Source organism: Neofelis nebulosa, chromosome 8 (assembly GCF_028018385.1).
Source record: "Neofelis nebulosa isolate mNeoNeb1 chromosome 8, mNeoNeb1.pri, whole genome shotgun sequence".
NCBI lineage: Eukaryota > Metazoa > Chordata > Mammalia > Carnivora > Felidae > Neofelis > Neofelis nebulosa.
Window position 1 is genome coordinate 119,465,284 of NC_080789.1, and position 22,165 is coordinate 119,487,448.

Sequence of the window (22,165 nt, forward strand, 5' to 3'; positions counted from 1 at the left end):
TACAGCTATAAAAAAGAATAACAAACAAAACCTAAAATCAGCAGCAAGAAGGAAATAAAACAGATCAGAGCAGAAATAAATGATATAGAAACTAAAAAATAATAAAACTGCTCAATGAAACCAGGAGTTGGTTCTTTGAAAAGATCAATTAAATTGATAAACCTTTAGCTAGACTTATCAAGGAAAAAAGAGAAAAGACTCAAAATCACAAATAAGAGAGAAGAGATAACCAATACAACAGAAATATAAACAATTATGAGAGAATATTATGAAAAACTATATGCCAACAAATTGGACAACCTAGAAGAAATGGATAAATTCCTAGAAACACAAAAACTATGAAGCTAGAGACAGGAAAAAATAGAGATTTGAACAGACCGATAACCAGAAAGAAATTGAATCAATAATCAAAAAACTCCAAACAAACAAAAGTCCAGGACCACACAGCTTTACAGACAAATTCAACCAAACATTTAAAGAAGAGTTAATACCTAATCTTCTCAAACTATTCCAAAAAATATAACAGGAAGGAAAACTTCCAAATTCAATCTATGAGGCCAATGTTATCCTGATATGGAAACTAGATAAAAACACCACTAAGGAAGAGAACTACAGACCGATATTCCTGATGAGCAAAGATGAAAAAATCATCAATAAAATATTAGCAAACCTAATTCAACAATACATTAAAAAAATAATTCACCATGATCAAGTGGGATTTATTCCTGGGTTGCAAGGGTGGGTCAATATTCACAAATCAATCAATGTGAAATATCACATCAATAAGAACAAGGGTAAGAACCATATGATCATTTCAATAGATGCAGAAAAAGAATTTGACAAAGTACAACACCCATTCATGATAAAAACCCTCAACAAAGTAGGTCCAGAAGAAACATACCTAAATATAATAAAGGCCAAACATGAAAATCCCACAGCTAACACCATCCTTAATGCAGAACAACTGAGAGTTTTTCCTGTAAGGTCTAGAAGGAACAAGAAACAAGAAAAGTATGTCTATTCTCACCATTTTTATTCAACGTAGTACTAGAAGTTCTAGCCACTGCAATAAGACAACAAAAAGAAATAAAAGCATCCAAATCAGCAAGGAAGAAGTAAAACTTTCATTTGCAGATGACTTGACACTCTATACAGAAAACCTGAAAGACTCCACCAAAAAACTGCTAGAACTGATAAGCAAATTCAGTAAAGTCACAGTATACAGAATCAATGTACAGAAATCTGTTGCATTCCTATACACCAATAATGAAGCAGCAGAAAGAAATTAAGAAAACAATCCCATTACAACTGCACCAAAAATATTAAGATACCTAGGAATAAACCTAACCAAAGAGTTGAAAGACTTGTGCTCTGAAAACTATAAAACACTGATGAAAGAAACTGAAAATGACACAAAGAAATGAAAAACATTTCATGCTCATGGATTGGAAGAACAAATATTGTTAAAATGTCCATGCTACCTAAAACAATCTATATATTTAATGTAATCTCTATCAAAATACCAATAGCATTTCTCGCAGAGCTAAAACAAATAATCCTAAAATTTGTGTAGGATCACAAAAGACCATGAATAGCCATAGTAATCTTGAAAAAGAAAACTGAACTGGAGGCATCACAATTCTAAACTTCAAGTTATATTACAAAGCTGTAGTAATCAAAATTGTATGGTATTGGCACAAAAAAAGACATAGATTAATTAAACAGAATAAAAAACCCATAAATAAATCCTCAACTAAATGGCCAATCTTCTACAAAGCAGGAAAGAATGGAATGGAAAAAAAGACAGCCTCTTCAAGAAATAGTGTTGGGAAAACTGAACAGCAACACGCAGAAGAAAAAAAAAACAGGACCACTGTCTTACACAATTCACAAAAATAAGTTCAATATGGATTAAAGACCTAAATGTGAGACAGAAAGCCATAAAACTCCTAGAAGAGAACACAGGCAATAATCTTTTTGAGGCTAAAATGAACAAATCAGAAGACTATAGATGCTGGAGAGGTTATGGAGAAACGGGAACCCTCTTGCACTGTTGGTGGGAATGCAAACTGGTGCAGCTCCTCTGGAAAACAGTGTGGAGATTCATCAAAAAATTAAAAATAGATCTACCTTATGACTGAGAAATAGCACTGCTAGGGATTTACCCAAGGGATACAGGAGTGCTGATGCATAGGGGCATTTGTACCCCGATGTTTATAGCAGCACTTTCAACAATAGCCAAATTATAGAAAGAGCCTAAATGTCCATCAACTGATGAACAGATAAAGAAGTTGTGGTTTATATATACAATGGAATACGACTTAGCAATGAGAAAGAAAGAAATATGGCCTTTTGTAGCAATATGGATGGAACTGGAGAGTGTTATACTAAGTGAAATAAGTCATACAGAGAAAGACAGATACCATATGGTTTCACTCTTATGTGGATCCTGAGAAACTTAACAGAAGACCATGGGGGAGGGGAAAGGGGAAAAATTACAGAGAGGGAAGGAGGCAAACCATGAGAGACTCTTAAAAACAGAATAAACTGAGGGTTGATGGGGGGTGGGAGGGAGGGGAAAGAGGGTGATGGGCATTGAGGAGGGCACCTGTTGGGATGAGCACTGGGTGTCGTATGGAAATCAATTTGACAATAAATTTCATATTAAAAAAAAATAATCTTTTTGACATTGGCAGTAGCAACTTCTTTCTAGGTATGTCTCCTGAGGCAAGGGAAACAAAAGCAAAAAAGCACAGTGAAGGAATCAACAAACAAAACTAAAAGGCAACCTATGGAATGGGAGAAGATATTTGCAAATGACATATTCAATAAAGTGTTAATATCCAAACTATATAAAGAACTTATAAAACTGAAAACCCAAAAAAAACAAATAATCCAATTTAAAAATGGGCAGATGAGGGGCGCCTGGGTGGCGCAGTCGGTTAAGTGTCCGACTTCAGCCAGGTCACGATCTCACGGTCCGTGAGTTCGAGCCCCGCGTCAGGCTCTGGGCTGATGGCTCGGAGCCTGGAGCCTGTTTCCGATTCTGTGTCTCCCTCTCTTTCTGCCCCTCCCCCGTTCATGCTCTGTCTCTCTCTGTCCCAAAAATAAATAAAAAACGTTGAAAAAAAATTAAAAAAAAATAAATAAAAAATAAAAATGGGCAGATGAGATGAACAGACATTTCGCCAAGAAGACACATAGATAGCCAACAGACACATGAAAAGATGTTCAATATGACTAATGTTGAATAGCAAATCAAAACTACAATGAGATATCAACTCCCACCTGTCAGAATGACTAACATCAACAACACACACACAAGAAAAACACAGGTGTTGTTGAGGATGTGAAGAAAAAGGAACACTCACACACTGTTGGTAGGAATGTGGTAGGAATACAAACTGATGCAGCTACTCTGGAAAACAATCTGAAGTTTCCTCAGAAATTAAAAATACAACTACCCTACCATCCAGCAATTGCAGTACTGGGTATTTACCCAAAGAATACAAAAAAAACACTAATTCAAATGGAATACATGCACCCCAATGTTTATACCAGCATTATTTACAATAGTCAAATTATGGAAGCAGCCCAAGTGTCCATGAGTTGATAAATGGGTAAGGAAGATATGGTGTGTGTGTGTGTGTGTGTGTGTGTGTGTGTGTGTACAACAGAATATTATTCAGCCATAAAAAAGATGTGAAATCTTACATTTTTTTAAGTTTATTCATTTTTGAGACAGAAAGACACAGTATGAGCAGGGGAGGGGCAGAGAGAGAGAGGGAGACACAGAATCCAAAGAAGGCTCCAGGTTCTGAGCTGTCAGCACAGAGCCCAACGTGGGGCTCGAACTCATGAACCACGAGATCATGACCTGAGCCGAAGTCAGACACTTAACTGACTGAGCCACTCAGGCACCTCCAAAAGATGAGAAATCTTAACATTTGCAGTTAAATGGATGGAATTAGAGAGTACAATGCTAAGTGAAGTAAGTCAGAGAAAGACAAATGCCATCTGATTTCACTCATATGTGGAATATAGAAACAAAACAGATGAACAAAGGGAAAAACAGAGAGACATAAAGACAAGCCAAGAAAGAGACTCAATTTTTTTAAATGTTTATCTATTTTTGAGAGAAAGAGAGAATGTGAGTGTGGTAGGAGAGAGGGAGAGAGAAACAGAGGATCCAAAGGGGGCTCTCTGCTGATATGGGGCTCAACCTCACGAAAGAACCACAAGATCATGATCTGTGCCAAAGTCGGATGCTTAACCAACTGAGCCACCCAGGGGCCCCCAGACTCTTAATTATAGAGAACACACTGATAGTTACCAGAGGGGAGGAGGATGGGGGTATGGGTTAAATAGGTGATGGGAATTAAGGAGTGCACTTGTCATGAAGAACACTGGGTGATGTATGGAAGTGCTGAATCACTATATTATACACCTGAAAGTAATGTAATACTGGATTTTAGCTAATTGTAATTAAAATAAGAACTTTTAAAAAAAGGGGCACATTATTTCTGAAATTTATTGTATTACATTTATATAATTTAAAAAAATTGGCCTCTCTGCCTTCCTTCTTTCTCTTACCAGAAAATATTATTCCTAAATGAGACTTAGACATCATTTCTGCATTATGATAGAAAAAAGATACATTTCTTTCAGTAATCCAACTTTGTTACTCTTTATATTTCCTAATTATGGTCCCCTCTACATTGGCATATTTTGTTATTATTGCATTGTGATCGCAATGTCCTCCAATTCTTATTTACTGGGGAGACTATGTTCCTTGTCTATATTCAACCTATTGATACAGAAAACTCAAGGTAGCATTCAGGAACACAATAATCTCAGACTGTCCTGTTGAATAGCACGTTCCTGCTGTCCACAGCTGGACTTAAACCCGTCTACTTTCCTCCATTATTCTCTTCACCAACTATCACGATCCATACCAACACAGAAAAGTTTTCATGCCTAATCCAGTTTGTCTCACTTCTCTTGCTGATGCTCCAACTCCTTGTAACTATCTTTATCTGCCTGTGTTCTTCTACTTGGCTAACGGCTAAAGTTCCAAATGGGTATATGCTGTACCCAAACAAACTGCGAGCTCTCTAAGAATAGGACAATGGTTTTATATCTTTATTTTCCAACCTAGATCAATATTACAAAAGACCCAGAATACTAGGCCATTGAATACAATCATGAGTGAGGGACATACAACAGAAAAAGCTCATACACTGCATTCTCTTCCTCAAGTAAGGCTGAAATAACAGTTAACAGATATTATGTCTATTGAAATAGTAGCAGCTAGATATAGGTTGGAAAGTGACATAAATCCACACCATTCTGTATTTCTTCATAAAAGTAATACTACATTATGTTGGTTAGACAAATGCTTCAATATTTGTGGATAAAAGCAATTTGTTAGAAAAATTATGATCACATTTTATTTTTTAAGTTCCAAAGTATCACAAGATCAACCCACAAATGTCAAATAGTAAAGTGCTATCATGAGCAACTTCCTCTTTAATAATTGCCTTGACTTTATTTGAGTATGAAAAATCATGAGGTTCTGTAAGGGACACAGAGTTGTAAAATAGAGAGGAAGAAAAACCACAAGTTTTTCAAGTCAGAGACCTGATTTCTAAAGCACAGAAAAGCTAAAATTGAGTATGAAACTTTCTACATTCAGTATTTCCTGGAGGACTCAAAGCACAATTAAATAGTCTTCTAGTTTTCAAAAACGTTTTATCAATTTATGCTGAAGTTCTCTGTCCAGGACAAGGGAATATATTAAGCTAGTAGAAATCATAATATTACTGAATAACAATAATGGGCTTCTTGTTAATCTACTAAGTGGTACCTTAATTTATAATGGCTTAAAATTTTAAGTTCCCAGAGGATAAGGGCCATGATTTAGACACCTCTTTATGCACTTAGCATTGAAAACAGTATTTTATACATACTGGATACTCAGCAAATGATTGCTAATGATGAAAGTGCTCTTCCAAAAGAATAAAAGACCTTATCTGTAATACAAATGTATAGTTGAAAATATACAATCCAATAAACCTTCTTCAGGTTCCCAAACCATTTAGTGGTTAAGAATTTATTTAAAAATGTTATGTTTCAAGATGCTGGACACAAATTAGAAATATATGTTAGGAATAGAAGTCTTTGGAACCTATAAGAAAGTGTGTTTAGAAATCATCTTGGAGAATAATTTGATTTGGGAATCTCAGTTCTGAGCAACATGTAATCGTCCTCTATGCACAGAATCTCAATCTGTTTTGCTAAAGCATAAAAATGCAGATAATACTTGGAACATTCAGATAAAACAAATGCTTTCCTGAAGACAAATGGCAAATATGAAGAGCTGTTAGCTTTGGCAATAGACAGCAGCTTTTCAGCTCATTATATGGATGATCAGTATGCTGCCTTGAGCAAAAATATAAAAGAGGACAGGAGAAGGTTATAGTAGCACCACAGGATACCTGAGGGATCAAATATTCACCTGTGAACATGAGCCCGTTGAGATAAATTGTGAAATTTGTGAAGAGTATGTTAACCTTTTTGCTTACTTTAATTTTACTACATTGGCATCAGAATAACACAAAACCCTGGGGCATTTTTATGTAAGTATAGTTTTATATTTATATAAATTCATAAAAATATAAACTGTAGAACAGGTAAGTAAACCATAGTACATTTACTCAATGGAATTCTATGGAACTATTATGTTCAAGAAAATTATACATTAATTTATCAAATTAAAAAATTCCATATATCCTTTACTTAGATCCACTATTTATAGTCCACAGCATTTACCCAATCATTGATATTCTCTAGACAGATGGATAGGTGTTTACAGATTTTATACGTGTACAATTTTTTTCTGAACCACTCGATAGTTAGAGATACTTCATCCCTTTACCCATAAATACTCCTGTTTGTACATCCTAAGGAAAGAGAATTCTCATACAAAACCATATTCCAATTATAAAAGTTGGGAAGTTTAGTATTGATACAATATTTTTTATGAATAGTGCATATTAAAATTCCATCAGTTCTCACAGTTATGTCTTTTGTGGCTATTGCCATCCAACCAGGATGAAATCTAGGGCAAGGCAATGCATTTACGTGCCAGGTCTCTAGTCTCTGATACGGAACGTTATTAAAATGAAGTAATTTTTCTAGTCTCCCAAAAAACTTTTCTGATCAGTTTGCAAGTTTTGATGTTTCATAACATTTTTGTTTCACAAAGTATGAATCAGTGAAATTTTAAGATTGTATCACACAGCAAACATGCAGCTATGAAAAATAATGTATACTAGATACATGTAACAAATATTAAAGCATGTGCCTGTATGCTACTCTTGGCCACATTGTTTTACATTGAATAATAAATGTAATACTTTACTCTCTATCATTAAACTAGGAAGTAGAGATGATTCCTTAGTGAGTACTTCCTTTTATGGTTCTTTTAAACTCTGTACCACTTTTTGATATTCTTTCTTAAATTTTTTTTAATGTTTATTTGTGTTTGAGAGAGAGGGAGACAGAGTGCGATCAGGGGAGACACACAGAAAGAGGGAGACAAAGAATGTGAAGCAGGCTTCAGACTCTGAGCTGTCAGCACAGAGCCCAACGCAGGGCTGGAACTAGCAAACTGTGAGATCATGACCTCAGCCAAAGTCAGACATTTAACCCACTGAGCCACCCAGGCGCCCCAGCTTTTTTATATTCTAATAGTAGAACAGTTAACACTATTAACAATGCTTTTCTAAATATTTCATTCTATTTGGAGATTTAGAAAAATCTTCTACTGAAGAAATATAGGTAATTCAAAATAACAAAAAAAAATGTAGAGATAGAGTTTTAAATAATTTTCTTAGACATACTATCACTTTATTAAATCTGAATTTCAGTTAATAGTGTTGTCATTCCTAGCAATACCTGTTCCCACAAAAAAGTTCAGCAAAGATTAAACTGCATTATTTACTAATTAAAAGTTGCCCTTATAATGTTAAGCATTAATAACTTAAACTTTTTCCTTCAACACGGTAATGTTATCAAGAGAATTGCAAATGACATCAGTAGGTAACATTAGAAAACCTATATGCAAAGTTCTATTTGAATGCCTACTACCAAAACAAAAATTACACTCTATTTACAATGAGAAATTTTGTCATCTAGTGTGAAAATTCAAGTGGTAAATATGGTCACTGCTGATGAAACACTACAACTTTTCAGAAATTTCTTAAAATCAGCTTTCTGGCTTGGTTTTCTAAAGATTCAATTAATGCACAAATTAAAGGGGTACTTTTCTTCTGCCCCTCCTTTTTTTGATTAAAAAAGAACATACATTTCTCTTAATCTCTTAGATTGCTATTTTTCTTGGAATTTTCTTGGAATCCAAGTATCCTGGAATAGAAGTATCAAATTTATAGATCAAATGTATCCACATTTTTGTGACTTGTGATACATATTGTTAAAATGTACCACAGAAAGTTTTCTTCCTATGTTTTATGGGGAAAAAAAGCATTGAGTTTCTGATTTAGAAAGGCATGAGTAGGGCACTTGGGTGGCTCAGTTGGTTTAGCATCCGACTTCAGCTCAGGTAATGATCTCACAGCTCGTGGGTTCGAGCCCCATGTTGGGCTCTGTGCTGACAGCTCGTAGCTTGGAGCCTGCTTCAGATTCTGTGTCTCCCTCTCTCTCTGCCCCTCCCCTATGCATGCTCTCTATTTCTCTCTCTCTTTCTCAAAAATGAATAAACATTTTTTAAAAAGTAAAAAAAAAAAAAAAAAAAGGAATGAGTTGAAGTGGGTAGGATGGATTGAAACAGAAGTTATATATTTCAGGTCTCTATAGTACAAGCATCAGATAGAAATATCACTACAGTATTAAGTGTTTTGCTGGTTAAGAGTCTTAAGTGCCAGCAGGATAAAGCTGTGTTTTCAGAAGAGCAAAAAGATAACATTTGAATATTTGAGTATGGAGAGAAAACATGCCAACCTTTTAAGGCCAGTTAAATCATAAAGCTCTTACGTTTGATCTGATTTACTGATTGAACAGTGGCTGTATTTTACTCAAGACTTTCTTCATTTGTTGCTTGTGGATATTGCAATATGTTTTGAGAAGATGTGAATCTGTCCAGTAATCTTAGAAACCCCACTTTTTATACTCACTTTTTATTCTCCAGTGCTTAAAACAATGCAGAGTCAATGCTCAGTAATATTTTTTGACAGACGGGTTTTTCAGACATATAAATCAGTCAATAAACCAATCACTCAGATTGGAGGTACTGTAACCCTCCATGATAGGAACTGGTTATGGCAGAGGAAGATACAGCCTGGACCTTTGCAAGACTAACTCAGATGCCCATATGTCATGACCCCTTCCTCCTTCCATTGTAAGGCATGTGAGAAAAAGATGAATCACAGACAAGGAACATAATTCAGCTGAAAGTAACAGAGAATCAAGTCAATGAGAGTTCAACACTAGCTGTAGGTACAAATAACACTCATCTGAAATCACCATTAGGGTAAACATCTCCCTTCTTTCCATACGCATATTTGCTTTTTCATTAGAACTAGAGGGAACATATTCATCAATCAAGGTTTGGAGTTACAATGCAGCAATGAGCTAACCATCGGGAGATATATTGTTATTTGTTTTTTGATGGTGTAGGATGATAAAGTAATCTGTCTTCAGTTTTCAGCGTGTTAAAATCACATCCAAAAATCAAGTGGAAAAAGGTACATGTACATGAGTAACTCCAACACATTCAGTAGATTTCTGTGTATATTTGGTTCAAGATCTATAATGTCCACAAGAAGAGAAGAGTTGGCTGAATATGGTTATACCTAGACTATTACACAAAAAGATTTCTACTGTTAGGACATGAATGTATATTCGCATATCATAAAATCAGGATTAGCTAATATGCCATCATATACTTACATCATGAATGTTTAGTTGTAAAAATAAGTTTGACCTGAAGCCCAGTGCAAGCATTTTAAAATTTATATTCCCTCACTATGAATATAGTCAGAGGTCCAGTGTTTCCCTATATTTCTATGTGCTTACTGATGCATATATTCATTTTTTCTATTGTCTCCTACATTTTAGATCTTGGAAAGATTCTGATATGACTTATAAAATTATTAAAAACAATGTATTTTTTGGCTACAATTTATTCATTCAATCCCCACAACATCCAATATATAAATACTATAAGTAAAAGGACTAAATTTCCCATATTCACATTAAAATAATCACTATCATTTGGGGGACATGGTATGTTATCTCATTTACTCCTCAAAACTAGCAAAGAATAGATTCCACTATTCCTGCTTTATGAATATGGAAAGAGAATTTCAGAATTTAGGAGAGACTTGCCCAAGTCTCCAAGACAAGATTTAAACCCAAATATGTTTGACTCAAAAGCCCACTCATACATTGTTCTGAGTCAGTTATCTAGAATTGTGAACAATTCCTCTAGAGAAAGCACTATGGGCTGCTGTAAACAGTGGAATGAATGTTGGGTGGGAAGCAAGCTGAGTATATTAGTTTTATATTGCTGCTATAAGAAATTCCCACAAACCCAGTGTTTTAAAACAATACAAGTGTATATTGCTTCCTAAATGAAATAGAATATAGTTATATTCATTCTTATAGTTCTAAAGGTCAGAAGTCTGACATGGGCCTCACTTGGCTAAAATCAAGGTATCAGCAGGGCTATATTTTTTTCAGAGAATCTAGAGAAGATTCCATTCCCTTGCCTTTTCCAGCTTCTTGACGTCACCTACATTCCTTGGCTGGGTTCATTCCTCCATCTTCAAAGCCAGCAATGTAGCATTTCTCTGACCCCTCTTGTGTCCTCACTTCTATCTCTTACCACAGCCACCAAACTTCTCTGCTTTTCGGGACTCGTGATTAGAATGATCCTGATAATCCAGGATAATCTTCTCATCTCAAGGTCTGTAACTTAATGACATCTGCAAGGTCCCTTTTTGCCGTGTGAGGTTGATATATTCACAGATTGTGAAAGTGGAACATACATACCTTTGAAGGGTGGGAAGGGACATCATTCTGCCTTTTACAGTGAGCTAATATGTGACTGATAGTCACATCTCCCTGCCAGAGGGCCTTTTTTAATATTTTGGGGAAGACGATTGTTTACAAAAGTGAATCTCAAATTAGCAGTCCAATAAAGTAAAATAATGTAAATAAATAAAAAAAATATTTTTTAATCTATTGAAGTAATTTTCAGCTAGTAGGAAAAAGGAAGATTTTTGGATGACTGAATATTATAGATGATAGCAGGGTCCGTTTTAAGGACAAACTGAACTGAAAAGGTCTGGGACGTGAAAATATGATCCTCTGCTGGGAAGTGGAGCATATGCTAGATGAAAGGAATCAAAATGGAGAGATACTTGAGGAAAGACGAAAGCAGAATAGACAAAATCTTCTAAATAATAATCATAAAAATAACAGTTTTGAGCATTTAGTATGTGCCAACTACTATTATTCGAACTTTAAGTTTATTCTGGAATCCTTATACCAATTTTATAAAGCATGTGGTGTCATTCCAATTTTACACAGGATATAAATGAAGGTTAGGGAAGTTAAATAATATAGCACAGTGCAAGTGATTAGCAGCACCAGCATTCAAACCCAAGTTAGACTTATTCCAAAGACCATGCTCTTAATCACTGTGCTAACCTATGAAAGAAATTCAGCTCTGGTAGAAATTTAACAACCAGGGACGTCCAAGACTGTATGCAGCATGTCCCAACAGTAGAAACGAATACAGTCAAAGAAAAACAGATTAAATGCAATAGTCGACAGTCCAAGAACATTAACGGCATTGGGAATTCTTCCACTGGCAACCGACCCTAACTTCCAGACACACTGAGTGACTGGACTCCATTCACTATGAATAGGATTGATGAAGGAAGACTTAACAAGTGAAAATTAGTCAAATGAATGAGGCAAAAACAAAAGCGCAAGTAGATGGGTAACCACGCTACTACAATTGGAATAAAACTGATCAGGACTAATTTTACACCACACCAGAAGTGAATCAGACCACAAGGTTGAAGTCCCACCAATAGCAAAAGTGATGATGCTGATAATGAGAACATGATGTTCAAGCTCTCTTCATCTGTTCTAAATTTAGGATCGGTATTAGAGATTGATAAAGGACTTAGTCTGCATAAAGTCAAATATCTCCAGCTCTCCGATCATGAAAAAAGGAGGGGTAAACTTATTCCAGAAAGGCGAGCCTTGCTTAACAGTTTGCTCAGCATTCCTGTATCTTACCTGCTTTCAAAGAGCTTCTCTTTTCCTCCAAGATAATACCTTTTTAAAATCTCTACTTTCTTGTCTTTTTCCCCCCACCATCATTAGCACCAGAGTTGCCAAATCAGGGACTGTGATCTTTAAGTATGGGTCATTGGTAAGTTGGATTCATCTGGAAAGGTACATACACTGAATCAGTCAATTAAAAGACAAGAGAAGTAAAACTGAAAGGTTGGGAATGTATCCACAGAAAAGAGAAAAGAGGTTTCACCGGAGACAGAACTCATACAAAGACTGATGCATTTGAGAGCGATGAGCGTGTCATAAGCTTCTTTTACATCAACCTGGAAGTGCACAGCCTGGATTTGAAGAGACAGTTATACATCAGTACTTGGTTATTCTGAAATCCTGTTACTATCCAGATGTCAGATCCTATTAGATCACATATGACCACCAATTTCAAGAGAGATCCAGAAACACAGTCTCTGGGCTGTCAGCACAATTTTAAATCATGTCATTTAAACACATCCGTGTTGGTCTTTACAAGCCCTTTGTTTACTGTGGGTCTTACTCTGAATAAATATTTTAAATCACTTCATATTTTAACAGGATTTTTAAGTCACATCTACCTTTTCTGTAAGACAACAGCACTATATCTCAGCTCCTGTCTCCAAATGTGATAACCAGACAATAATAGACGTGGGAATTTCAGATGTTGACCTTTAGATTTACAACTGTAAATTAAGTGAGTTTTATCTTTGAGGTATCGTGTTTTCTGAATCCCATTCTCCTGATCAGGCAACAAATTTCCTCCTGTTGCCTCTAGCCCCCAAGTATTCTTCCTACTGCCCTACTCAATGTGTCACTGGTTGTTACTCTTCTGCCGTCCTGTCCACGTAGAATTCATTCTCCAAAAGTTCTAGTTTTAAAAAATTGGTTATTGTAGTATGATAAAATAGGTGACAAAGTGCTAGTGATCAATGATGTTTAAGGATTATCACTGCTGTTTGTTCACATGCATGTGTGATTATTCACTTATTTAACTATATCTATGAACACTTACTACATGCCATATACTATGCTATCAGTTTCACAAATGTTATCTCATTTTTGGGTCTTCAATGCCTTCTTTACCGTTGGTTCCAGAGCTATACCTAGTCATTCCTTAAGTCATGGGTAGCTCCCTAAAAATATTTGAAAACAACTGTCAATGTGAACTTCCTGGATGCTATGATGAAAAGGCAATATAGCAAAACACAGATATATATAGTATATGTTTTGATAATAACAAAAAATAGAAAAAATGCTTGGCAGTCCTCAGTTGATGACCCTGATAAGTTATAACTTGCATTCCTGGTCAGACTGTTGTATTCTTTCTTTAGGACAAGGAGTAAATAATAGTGGTTTTTCCTGCAACCTGACAAGACCATCAGGAAAGATAGTTTTGGTCCAGGAACACTTTACTGACTTCAAATTGTCACGTGTAGCTAGCTTTCTGCTCTGTCATTGAGGAAGGTCAGGTCCTGTTAAGTATGTGCTAAGGTCAAAGCTGAATCACAGCTAAGGTCTAAATATAGATCATCTTTCTAAAAACTGTGGCCTCTTTTCCGTGGCTGCAGCATGTACAACACAGGAGTCTGATTTACACAGAGAAGCCGCCTTTTCTTAGAGAAAGTAGGTCCAGTGAAAAACACTGGCTTTTAAAATAAGGAAGAAAGTAGGAGTGTGCAAATTAAATAAAGATAAGTTGTTAAAGGTTAACCAGTTTCTCCTGGTGGTGTTGTAAGCAAATAGCATAGTCATTCTCTGGTTCTAAAATATTTAGATGTTTTATTTCAGTCACATAGTGGGAGCTGAGAACAAATGTGGGTAAACCAGATACAAAATACCTTCACCGAACATAAGCTAAAACCTATTCTCTTAATTCTTCAGTGTTGAATCATATGTTATGTCTGGACGATAAATGTGAAGAATGTCAAAGTGGCTCTGGTATTCCATGGGTTGGTACACACACATGCAAAGAAAAGCATATCCATCCTGAAAATATGTTATCATCACTGCTATTGCATGAGTTTTCTATTGCTACATAACAAATTACTGGAAATTTGGGGGCTTAAAATACCTCTTCATTATTTCCCAGTTTCTGTTGATCAGAAGTGTGGACACAGTGTAACTGGGCTCTCTGCTTGGGGTCTCACTATGCTGAAGCCAAGGTTTTGGCCTGGCTGAATTCTCCTCTGGAGCTCAGGATCCTCTTCCACATGTTTTCGGGCTTTGTGGAAAATTTTGTCGCTTGCGGCTGTAGAACTGAGGTCCATGTTTTCTTGGTTGCTGCCCATGAGATTTGCTCTCTGCTTCCAGAGGCCACTCTCAGGTTTTAGCCGTGTGGCCCTCTCACGACAAGGTAGTTTACTTCTTCAAAGCCAACACTAGAACCTCTCTTCAGTCTTTTACTATGGGAAGGAATCTTACTGAGTGCAATGTAATCACATAGGTGACTGTATATCACCTTTGCTAGATAATATAGCCTAAGCAAGGGAGTAACCAACTAACTGTATTCCGAGGTCCTACCCATACTTAAGAGGAAGGTATTGGACAGGGCATGTGGGAACAGAATCTTGGAGGCCATCCTAGAATTATACCTTTAACTATTAATCAGAACAAGGGCTGAACTCTGAACTATACAACTGAGGAGAGAGCAAAATGTTACTCATCTCCAGAGCCTAAAGTTAAATGTAAACAGACTCAATTCCAAGAATAATTTTTTCCAGGAGAAAATAAAACAAAACAAAAAAACCTCCAGACGTCTGCCAAAATTCCCAGAGGAAGAAGCTCAGGTCTCAATCTCAGTGCACCCTTTGAACGACGCCTAGTAGAAATGCAAACTCCTATATAGACCAATAATAGGGGCTGCAAAGATTTGTGAATGACTATCTAAAAGATACCTGCACCTCAGTTTCCGTAATCCCAAACCTTAACTTCCTATAAAACCACCCCTTTTACCACTACGCTCTCTCTCTCTTTGTTACCATATCCAATAGCTGGCTACAAGCCAATGTGCTTGTTACCATATCCAATAGCTGGCTACAAGTGCAATGTGGCAACGTTGCATTCTCTAGAGATAAAGTAAAAAAACAACATTCTAATTGTAGCACTGACATCTTCTGGAATAGGAATATAATACCAGAGAGTCAAGTTTTGATTCTGGAGTATACACCCTGTATGATCACCTCCCCTGGAATGTAAGTGGACCTGTAAATATGATGAGATAGTCTCTCCTTCGAATAGGTTACATTACCTGGCAAAGTGATGGGATAGTCACTCTCGTGATTACATTGTGTTATAGAAGCTTCAATCTGAGCATAGTGAGGAAATTCTTTTGCTAGTGTTGAAGAAGTGAGCTGCAGTGTTGTAAAAGGGTCACCTGGATAGGCCTTTAGGTAACTTTTAAAAGCTGAGAGGAAGCCCAGACTGACTAACATCTATCCAAAACATGGTGGCTTCAAGCATACTGTTCCAAGATATTGGCCTACATGAGTTTGCAAGAAGACCCTGGGCCTCAGATCAGATCACGTCCCAGATGACACCTCAGTTTTAGCCTGGTGAGTCAGGGGACCAGGCTAACCTCTGACTAGAAAGGGAACCAATGAAAACTGTGTGATAATAAATTTGTGTCAACTTTGTGGTATTTCTTTATGCAGCATAGAAAACTAATAGATAAACAAATTAATAAATAAATAAACTAGCAAAATGAGATTTAGGAACTTCCTGCAGCAACCGCTCTCAATAACTAAATCCCAAATGAGCTTACTGCATAGCTACACTATTTTCAGGAAATGTACTGAAAACCAAAATATACACTTTTTTTTATGGTACTCCAGGGTACGACAGATGACAAACCAAAGCAAAAACTCCTTAAGGGTTGAAAGAATGTCAAACCAGTGGGGACTGAAATAAAGAACCCCAACAAAGTTAAAAGAAAATCTGAATAACTAATAATGGTGTATATTATGCATACTCATATATATGCACAGAAGCAAAGGGCACTTACTCGGGAGGTTGTTCACTGAGAAGTCTTGAGGATGATAGAATCCTGCTTTGCAAATGCACTGATAGGCTCCAAGCACGAATCCTAGGCCTTTAATTGGCATACACTATGAAAAAGAAAAGACAGCAGTATAGTTGACCAGTTTATTTCACAGTATAAAGACTCACAGATATCCACCACTGCAAATGGTAACAGAAGCATCTCTTTTTTGAACTATTATTTTAGATTTGTTTGTCAACAGACATTTTTTTTAGAAGCAGCAAACTGAGTTACCTTTCTAAATACATGCCATTATGGTTGCAGGCACCACACAACTTTAATTCATTCAGTTGCCATAGGGAGTAAATTTCTAGGCGCAGCTTTTGGGTTTGATGCCCCAAATAATCATCTGTTTGCTTTGAGAGGTATTTCCAAAGCCTATAAGAATGTCTTAAAAGAGATTCCATGCTAAATACTTCTATCAAAGCAAAGGCAAGTAGGTAGGTAGGTAGATAGGTAGGTAGGATGTGAGATGTGAAAATTGCTTCTCTGAATTAAATATTTATCAAATTTTCATCCTTGGAACAAAATAACACAAATTGGTGAAATAATAAAACAAGTAAACTTTAAAACACAAATTTAAAAGAGAAAAAAAGATGGAATAATGACACCAAGGGCACTTTACCTAAAATCTGTTTTATAGATAAGTGTTCTACATGTACATAAATCTAAAAAATTGATCCTTTTCCAAAGATGTCACATCAACAGACATAATAGGCATCTCCCAAAAGCTCAATCTTGGTTTCTTTCAAAGAGATCCTTAAATCTCATAAAATTTGGCTTGACATACTTCATTTCTGCTACATTTCTGCTACATTTCTTTTCAACTTTTAGCCATAATAATCAATTAGAAAATATATGATCTAATGGATTTCAAAGTTATAAAATGTCCTTCTGATACAGAAGCCCTTAAGAGAAAACTCTAAATAATTTAAATAATAATTATATAACCCAAGCTTCAATGATTAATATCAAAATCAATATTACATACCATGAAAACTCCAAGAAATAGAAAAGTATTTTTATCTAAGGTAGCAAGAGTTAATACATGTTCTAAATTCAGACATAACAAGAAAATATTAACAAAGAGCTTTCTAAGAGATCTCTTTGAATATTTTATTTCATGACTTCTACTCCCACACTTTTTCTTTTTACCCAATACACAATTTTCAATTGAAAGCATAGTTCTTGACCCAGAGGAAGATACAAGAAGAGATAAGTACCAATCAATTCAACTGAATTGGCAAGTATTTATAAATTAGAAAATTAGGCTTAGAAAATTCCTATAGAACCATATACTATTTAAAAAGACCCAGTTACACAATAGGTCAGATCATATCTCTGAACTATATAAATAAAAAAAAATTATAGCATTTATTTTGGAGAAGCACTAGTATTACAAAAAGAACATATTATATGTGTGGTCAGTTAGAAAATATGGATTTGAATTATGACTTTATTACTAACTACTTTTGTGAACTTAGGATGTTCTCATAACTTCTCTGAACCTCAGTTTTTTGTTTTTTTTTTTAATTTGTAAGAACAACCATTCAGTCAAATTCATGTACAGTTTGAGGAAGGCAGAAACACCAAGATGTCCTAATAAATTAAATATAGGGTTTGAAAGGAAGAGAAGAATAAAGGACTTTATTCTGGTTTTCTGGCCTGAGCAACCTTAAGACGGGAGCTGCCATCATTGAGTGAGGAAAGGCTCTTGATAGAGTAGATTTGGAAGAAAGAGCAGAAGTTCAGTTTTGCAAATGTTAAGTGTGAAGTGTCTATTTAAATTTAATTGTAGATATCAAATAGGCAGGCTTATAAAGTAGTATGGAGCTTAGGAGAGATGTCTGGGCTGTATAATTTGGGATTGATTTGCACAAAGATGAGAGATAAAGCTATAGAATCAGGTAAGACTAGATCACTAAGAGAGTGCCTATTGGCTATGAAGGACAGAAGTCCAAAGTGGTGAGAGGACACCCTAGAACTAAAATGTTAGGCAGAAAGGAAAAAACAAAGGAAACTCAGAAGAGTAATTCAATGGGGGTATCATTATCTCATTAACTAGATTGTGATTCTATGAGCATAACATGTGAAATTTCTTGTAAGTTACATTTAGCAAACATTCATCCAGCATAGATTTATCCAGGTAAACTAAGTCTTACATACTAAGAATACAGTGGTGTAGTTTAAATATTCTGCCTCACTGCAGTTTGGAGGTTAATGCTATTCCTTCAAATAACACTGAATTCCCTGATAATGTGACAGCACTGCAAGTTTTCATTTGAAAACCTTAAATGTTTAAGGCAGATCTGAAAGTTTATTAGAACAAGAATATCTCTTTACAATAAACTAACTCTAAGGTTGAAATAAAAATAAAGGTTAAAAAACCTAACTGATCAGATAAATATGACCAAATATAAAGTCTCTTAAACATTAAAAAAAAAGTTTTCCAATCTTACTATGGAAAACACAGCAATACGAATTATTAGTTACCTCAAACGTTTTTGTCCTTTTCTTAAATTACTTTATATTTTCAAAGAAAAGTAAAAAGCACTCAGTCAGTTAACATCAATATAAGAATATCATCCTGCTGTACTTATTCCAAGATTGTAGGACCCCATGGAACCCAATGTGCTATTACTTATATACATCTGTCTTACTTAGAATATAAAAGTGATCCAGGCTTATTTTTCTATTAATAATTATAAACTTGCAATCAACTTGCAATGCTTTCTTGCTCCATCCACCATCACGATTCTGTAGCTACTCTAACTTTGCCATCTCCCAACCAAACTTACACATTTCCAAGATTAGGTAACTAGGTTAGTATTCAAACTAGTTTTTAAAATTCTACATAAGTATGGTGACTCCAAACTAGTTTTTAAAAATCTACATAAGTATGGTGACTCCTCAACCAATGTTGACCACATTTGGACTGAGGAGCTGCTTTCTGTAATTTTTCTCCTGAGGGATTTAGAATTTAAAAAAGATCTTCAACCTAATACAGGAAAAAATTCTTCAGAATTTTACTCTAATTTAGCATTCATTTAAAAATATTCATTTTATGTATTCAAGACATTCATGTTAGATATTCAAATCTAAACCTTTCTACTTTATCTTCATAGAAGTCCAAGAAAGTAGAAATGGAAAAAAGCAACACTTCTTCCTCCATGAAGGTAGCAGTTCCGTGATAGCCTTTGATCAACACTAAGCTTCTTATATTAAGACTTACAGTATCTCTGTGAGTGAGGTAGCTACTCACAAGATTGGATGCCCTCTTTGATGAAACCAAAATGCTCATACTTACCAAGCCATGAGCAAAGATATATTAAGGATAGTCTCAACAACATACAATTAAAGTCACATTCCTAGGAGTAATTCAGATCCGAATGGAAAGAGATGGTGGTCAAGAGTGTAGAGCAAAATAGATTCCCAGAAATATACAGCCTATCAAATCTGAGTTATGAAGAAATCAAAATTCTGAACAAATTTATAACTAGTAAGGAGACTGAATCAGTAATCAAAACCTCCCAATGGAGAAAAAAAGCCCAGGACCAGGAGGCCTCAGTGGACAATTCTACAAAATCTTTAAAGAAAAATTAACCTAAACTTTTCCTCAAACTTTTCTAAAATAATTCCTAATTCATTTTATTAAGCCAGCATTACCCTTATATTAAAGTCGGACAAAGATACCATAGGAAAAGAAAACTACAGACGAATATTCCTGATTAATATTGATGTGAAAATCTTCAACAAAATAATTGCAAACCAAATTCAGCACATTAAAAGGACTACACACCATAACCAAGTGGGACTTATTCCTGGAATGTAATGATAATTCAACTTACAAATCATTCAATGTAATACACCACTGTAATACACCACATTGACAAAATGAAGGACAAAAACTACATGATCATTTCCATTCCTTTAGAAACAGCATTTGACAAAATTCAACACACTTTCATGATAAAAACACTCACCAAACTAGGAATAGAAAGAAACTGTCTCAACATAATAAAGGCCATATATGAAAAGCCTATGGTTAACATCATACCCAATGGTGAAAGCCTGAAAGATTTTCCTCTAAGATCAGAAAGAAGACAAAGCCACTTCTTTTTTTTTCTAATATATTTTTATTTATTTTCAGAGATAGAAGGAGGGAGTATGAGTGGGGGAGGGGCAGAGAGAGAGGATGAGAAAGAGAATCCCAAGCAGGCTCCATGCTGCCAATGTGGAGCCTGATGCTGGGCTCAATCTCACAACCATGAGATCATGACCTGATCTGAAATCAAGAGTCAGACCTTTAAACAATCATGTCACCCAGGCACCCCAGGCCACTGTCACTTCTTCAGCATTACTGGACGTCCTAGGCAGAATAATTGGAAACAAAATAAAAGGCATCCAAAAAAGAAAGGAAGAAGGACAATTATCTGTTTGCAGAAGACATGACTGTATGTGTAGAAAACTGAGCCTGGGTGGCTCAGTCCGTTAAGCGTCCGACTTCGGCTCAGGTCACGATCTCGCAGTCCGTGAGTTCGAGCCCCGCGTCGGGCTCTGTGCTGACTGCCCAGAGCCTGGAGCCTGTTTCACATTCTGTGTCTCCCTCTCTCTCTGACCCTCCCCCACTCATGCTCTGTCTCTCTCTGTCTCAAAAATAAATAAACGTTAAAAAAAAATTAAAAAAAAAAAAAGAAAACCCTAAAGATTCTTTCAAAAAAAAAAAACCTATTAGAATTAATAAATATATTAAGGTAAGTTCTAGGATACAAATATAACATACAAAAAAATTGATTGAAGTTCTATACACAAAACAATCACAATCCAGAAAGGGCATTAAAACAACAATCCCATTTATAATAGCTTCAAAACTAATGGGTGCCTAGGTGGCTCAATTGGTGAAGTGACCACCTTCGGCTCAGGTCATGATCTTGTGGTTCATGAGTTCAAGGCCCATGTCGGGCTCTGTGTTGGCAGCTCAGAGACTGGAGACTGCTTCGGATTCTGTGTCTCCCTCTCTCTCTGCCTCTCTCCCACTCATGTTCTATCACTCTCTCTCAAAAATAAACATTAAAAAAATAAAAAAAAATCAGGGCACCTGGGTGGCTCAGTCAGTGGAGTGTCTGACTTCTGTTCAGGTCATGATGTGTCTCTTTCTCAAAAATAAATAAATATTTAAAAAATAAAAAAATAAAAAAAGAATAACATACTGAGGAATAAACTTAACCAAACTGAAAAATACAAAACATGGCTGAAAAAAATTAAAGATGCAAACACCTGGACTGATAGCCATGTTCGTGGATTGGAAGACATAACACTGCTAAAATTCCCATGCTCCCTCAAACAATCTCTATTAAAGTCCCTAAAAAAAATCCCAAAGACAGTTTTTACAGAAACAGGAAAAAAACATCCTAAAAATCATACGGAATCTCTAGAACCCCAAATAGAGCAAATGGAGAACAAATTTAGAGGTCTCACATTTTCTTGAAAATGGAGAACAAATTTAGAGGTCTCACATTTTCTAATTTCAAAAACATTTACAAAGCTAAATAATCAAAACAGGGTGGTGTTAGCATAATGGCAGATGTATACAGCAATGGCACAGAATATAGGGCCCAGAAATAATCATATATAAAAATCATATATACATAAATCATATATAATGATCAAACGATGTTTGCAATGATGTTTCCCCAGCCAATGGGGAAAAATGGGCAATCTCTTCAACAAATGGTGCTGGGGAAACTGAATATCCACATGCAAAAG

The 22,165-nt window shown here is 35.6% G+C and overlaps 1 protein-coding gene across 1 annotated transcript in view; it reads right to left on the minus strand.

Moving 5' to 3' along the window:
• The window catches only part of GPR158 (G protein-coupled receptor 158), a 426,460-nt gene that overhangs the window by 208,834 nt on the left and 195,461 nt on the right, over positions 1 to 22,165 (minus strand). The window contains exon 3 of the mRNA XM_058681672.1: positions 16,364 to 16,466. Coding sequence (XP_058537655.1) covers positions 16,364 to 16,466 — 103 coding nt within the window. The remainder of the gene's footprint in view (positions 1 to 16,363; positions 16,467 to 22,165) is intronic.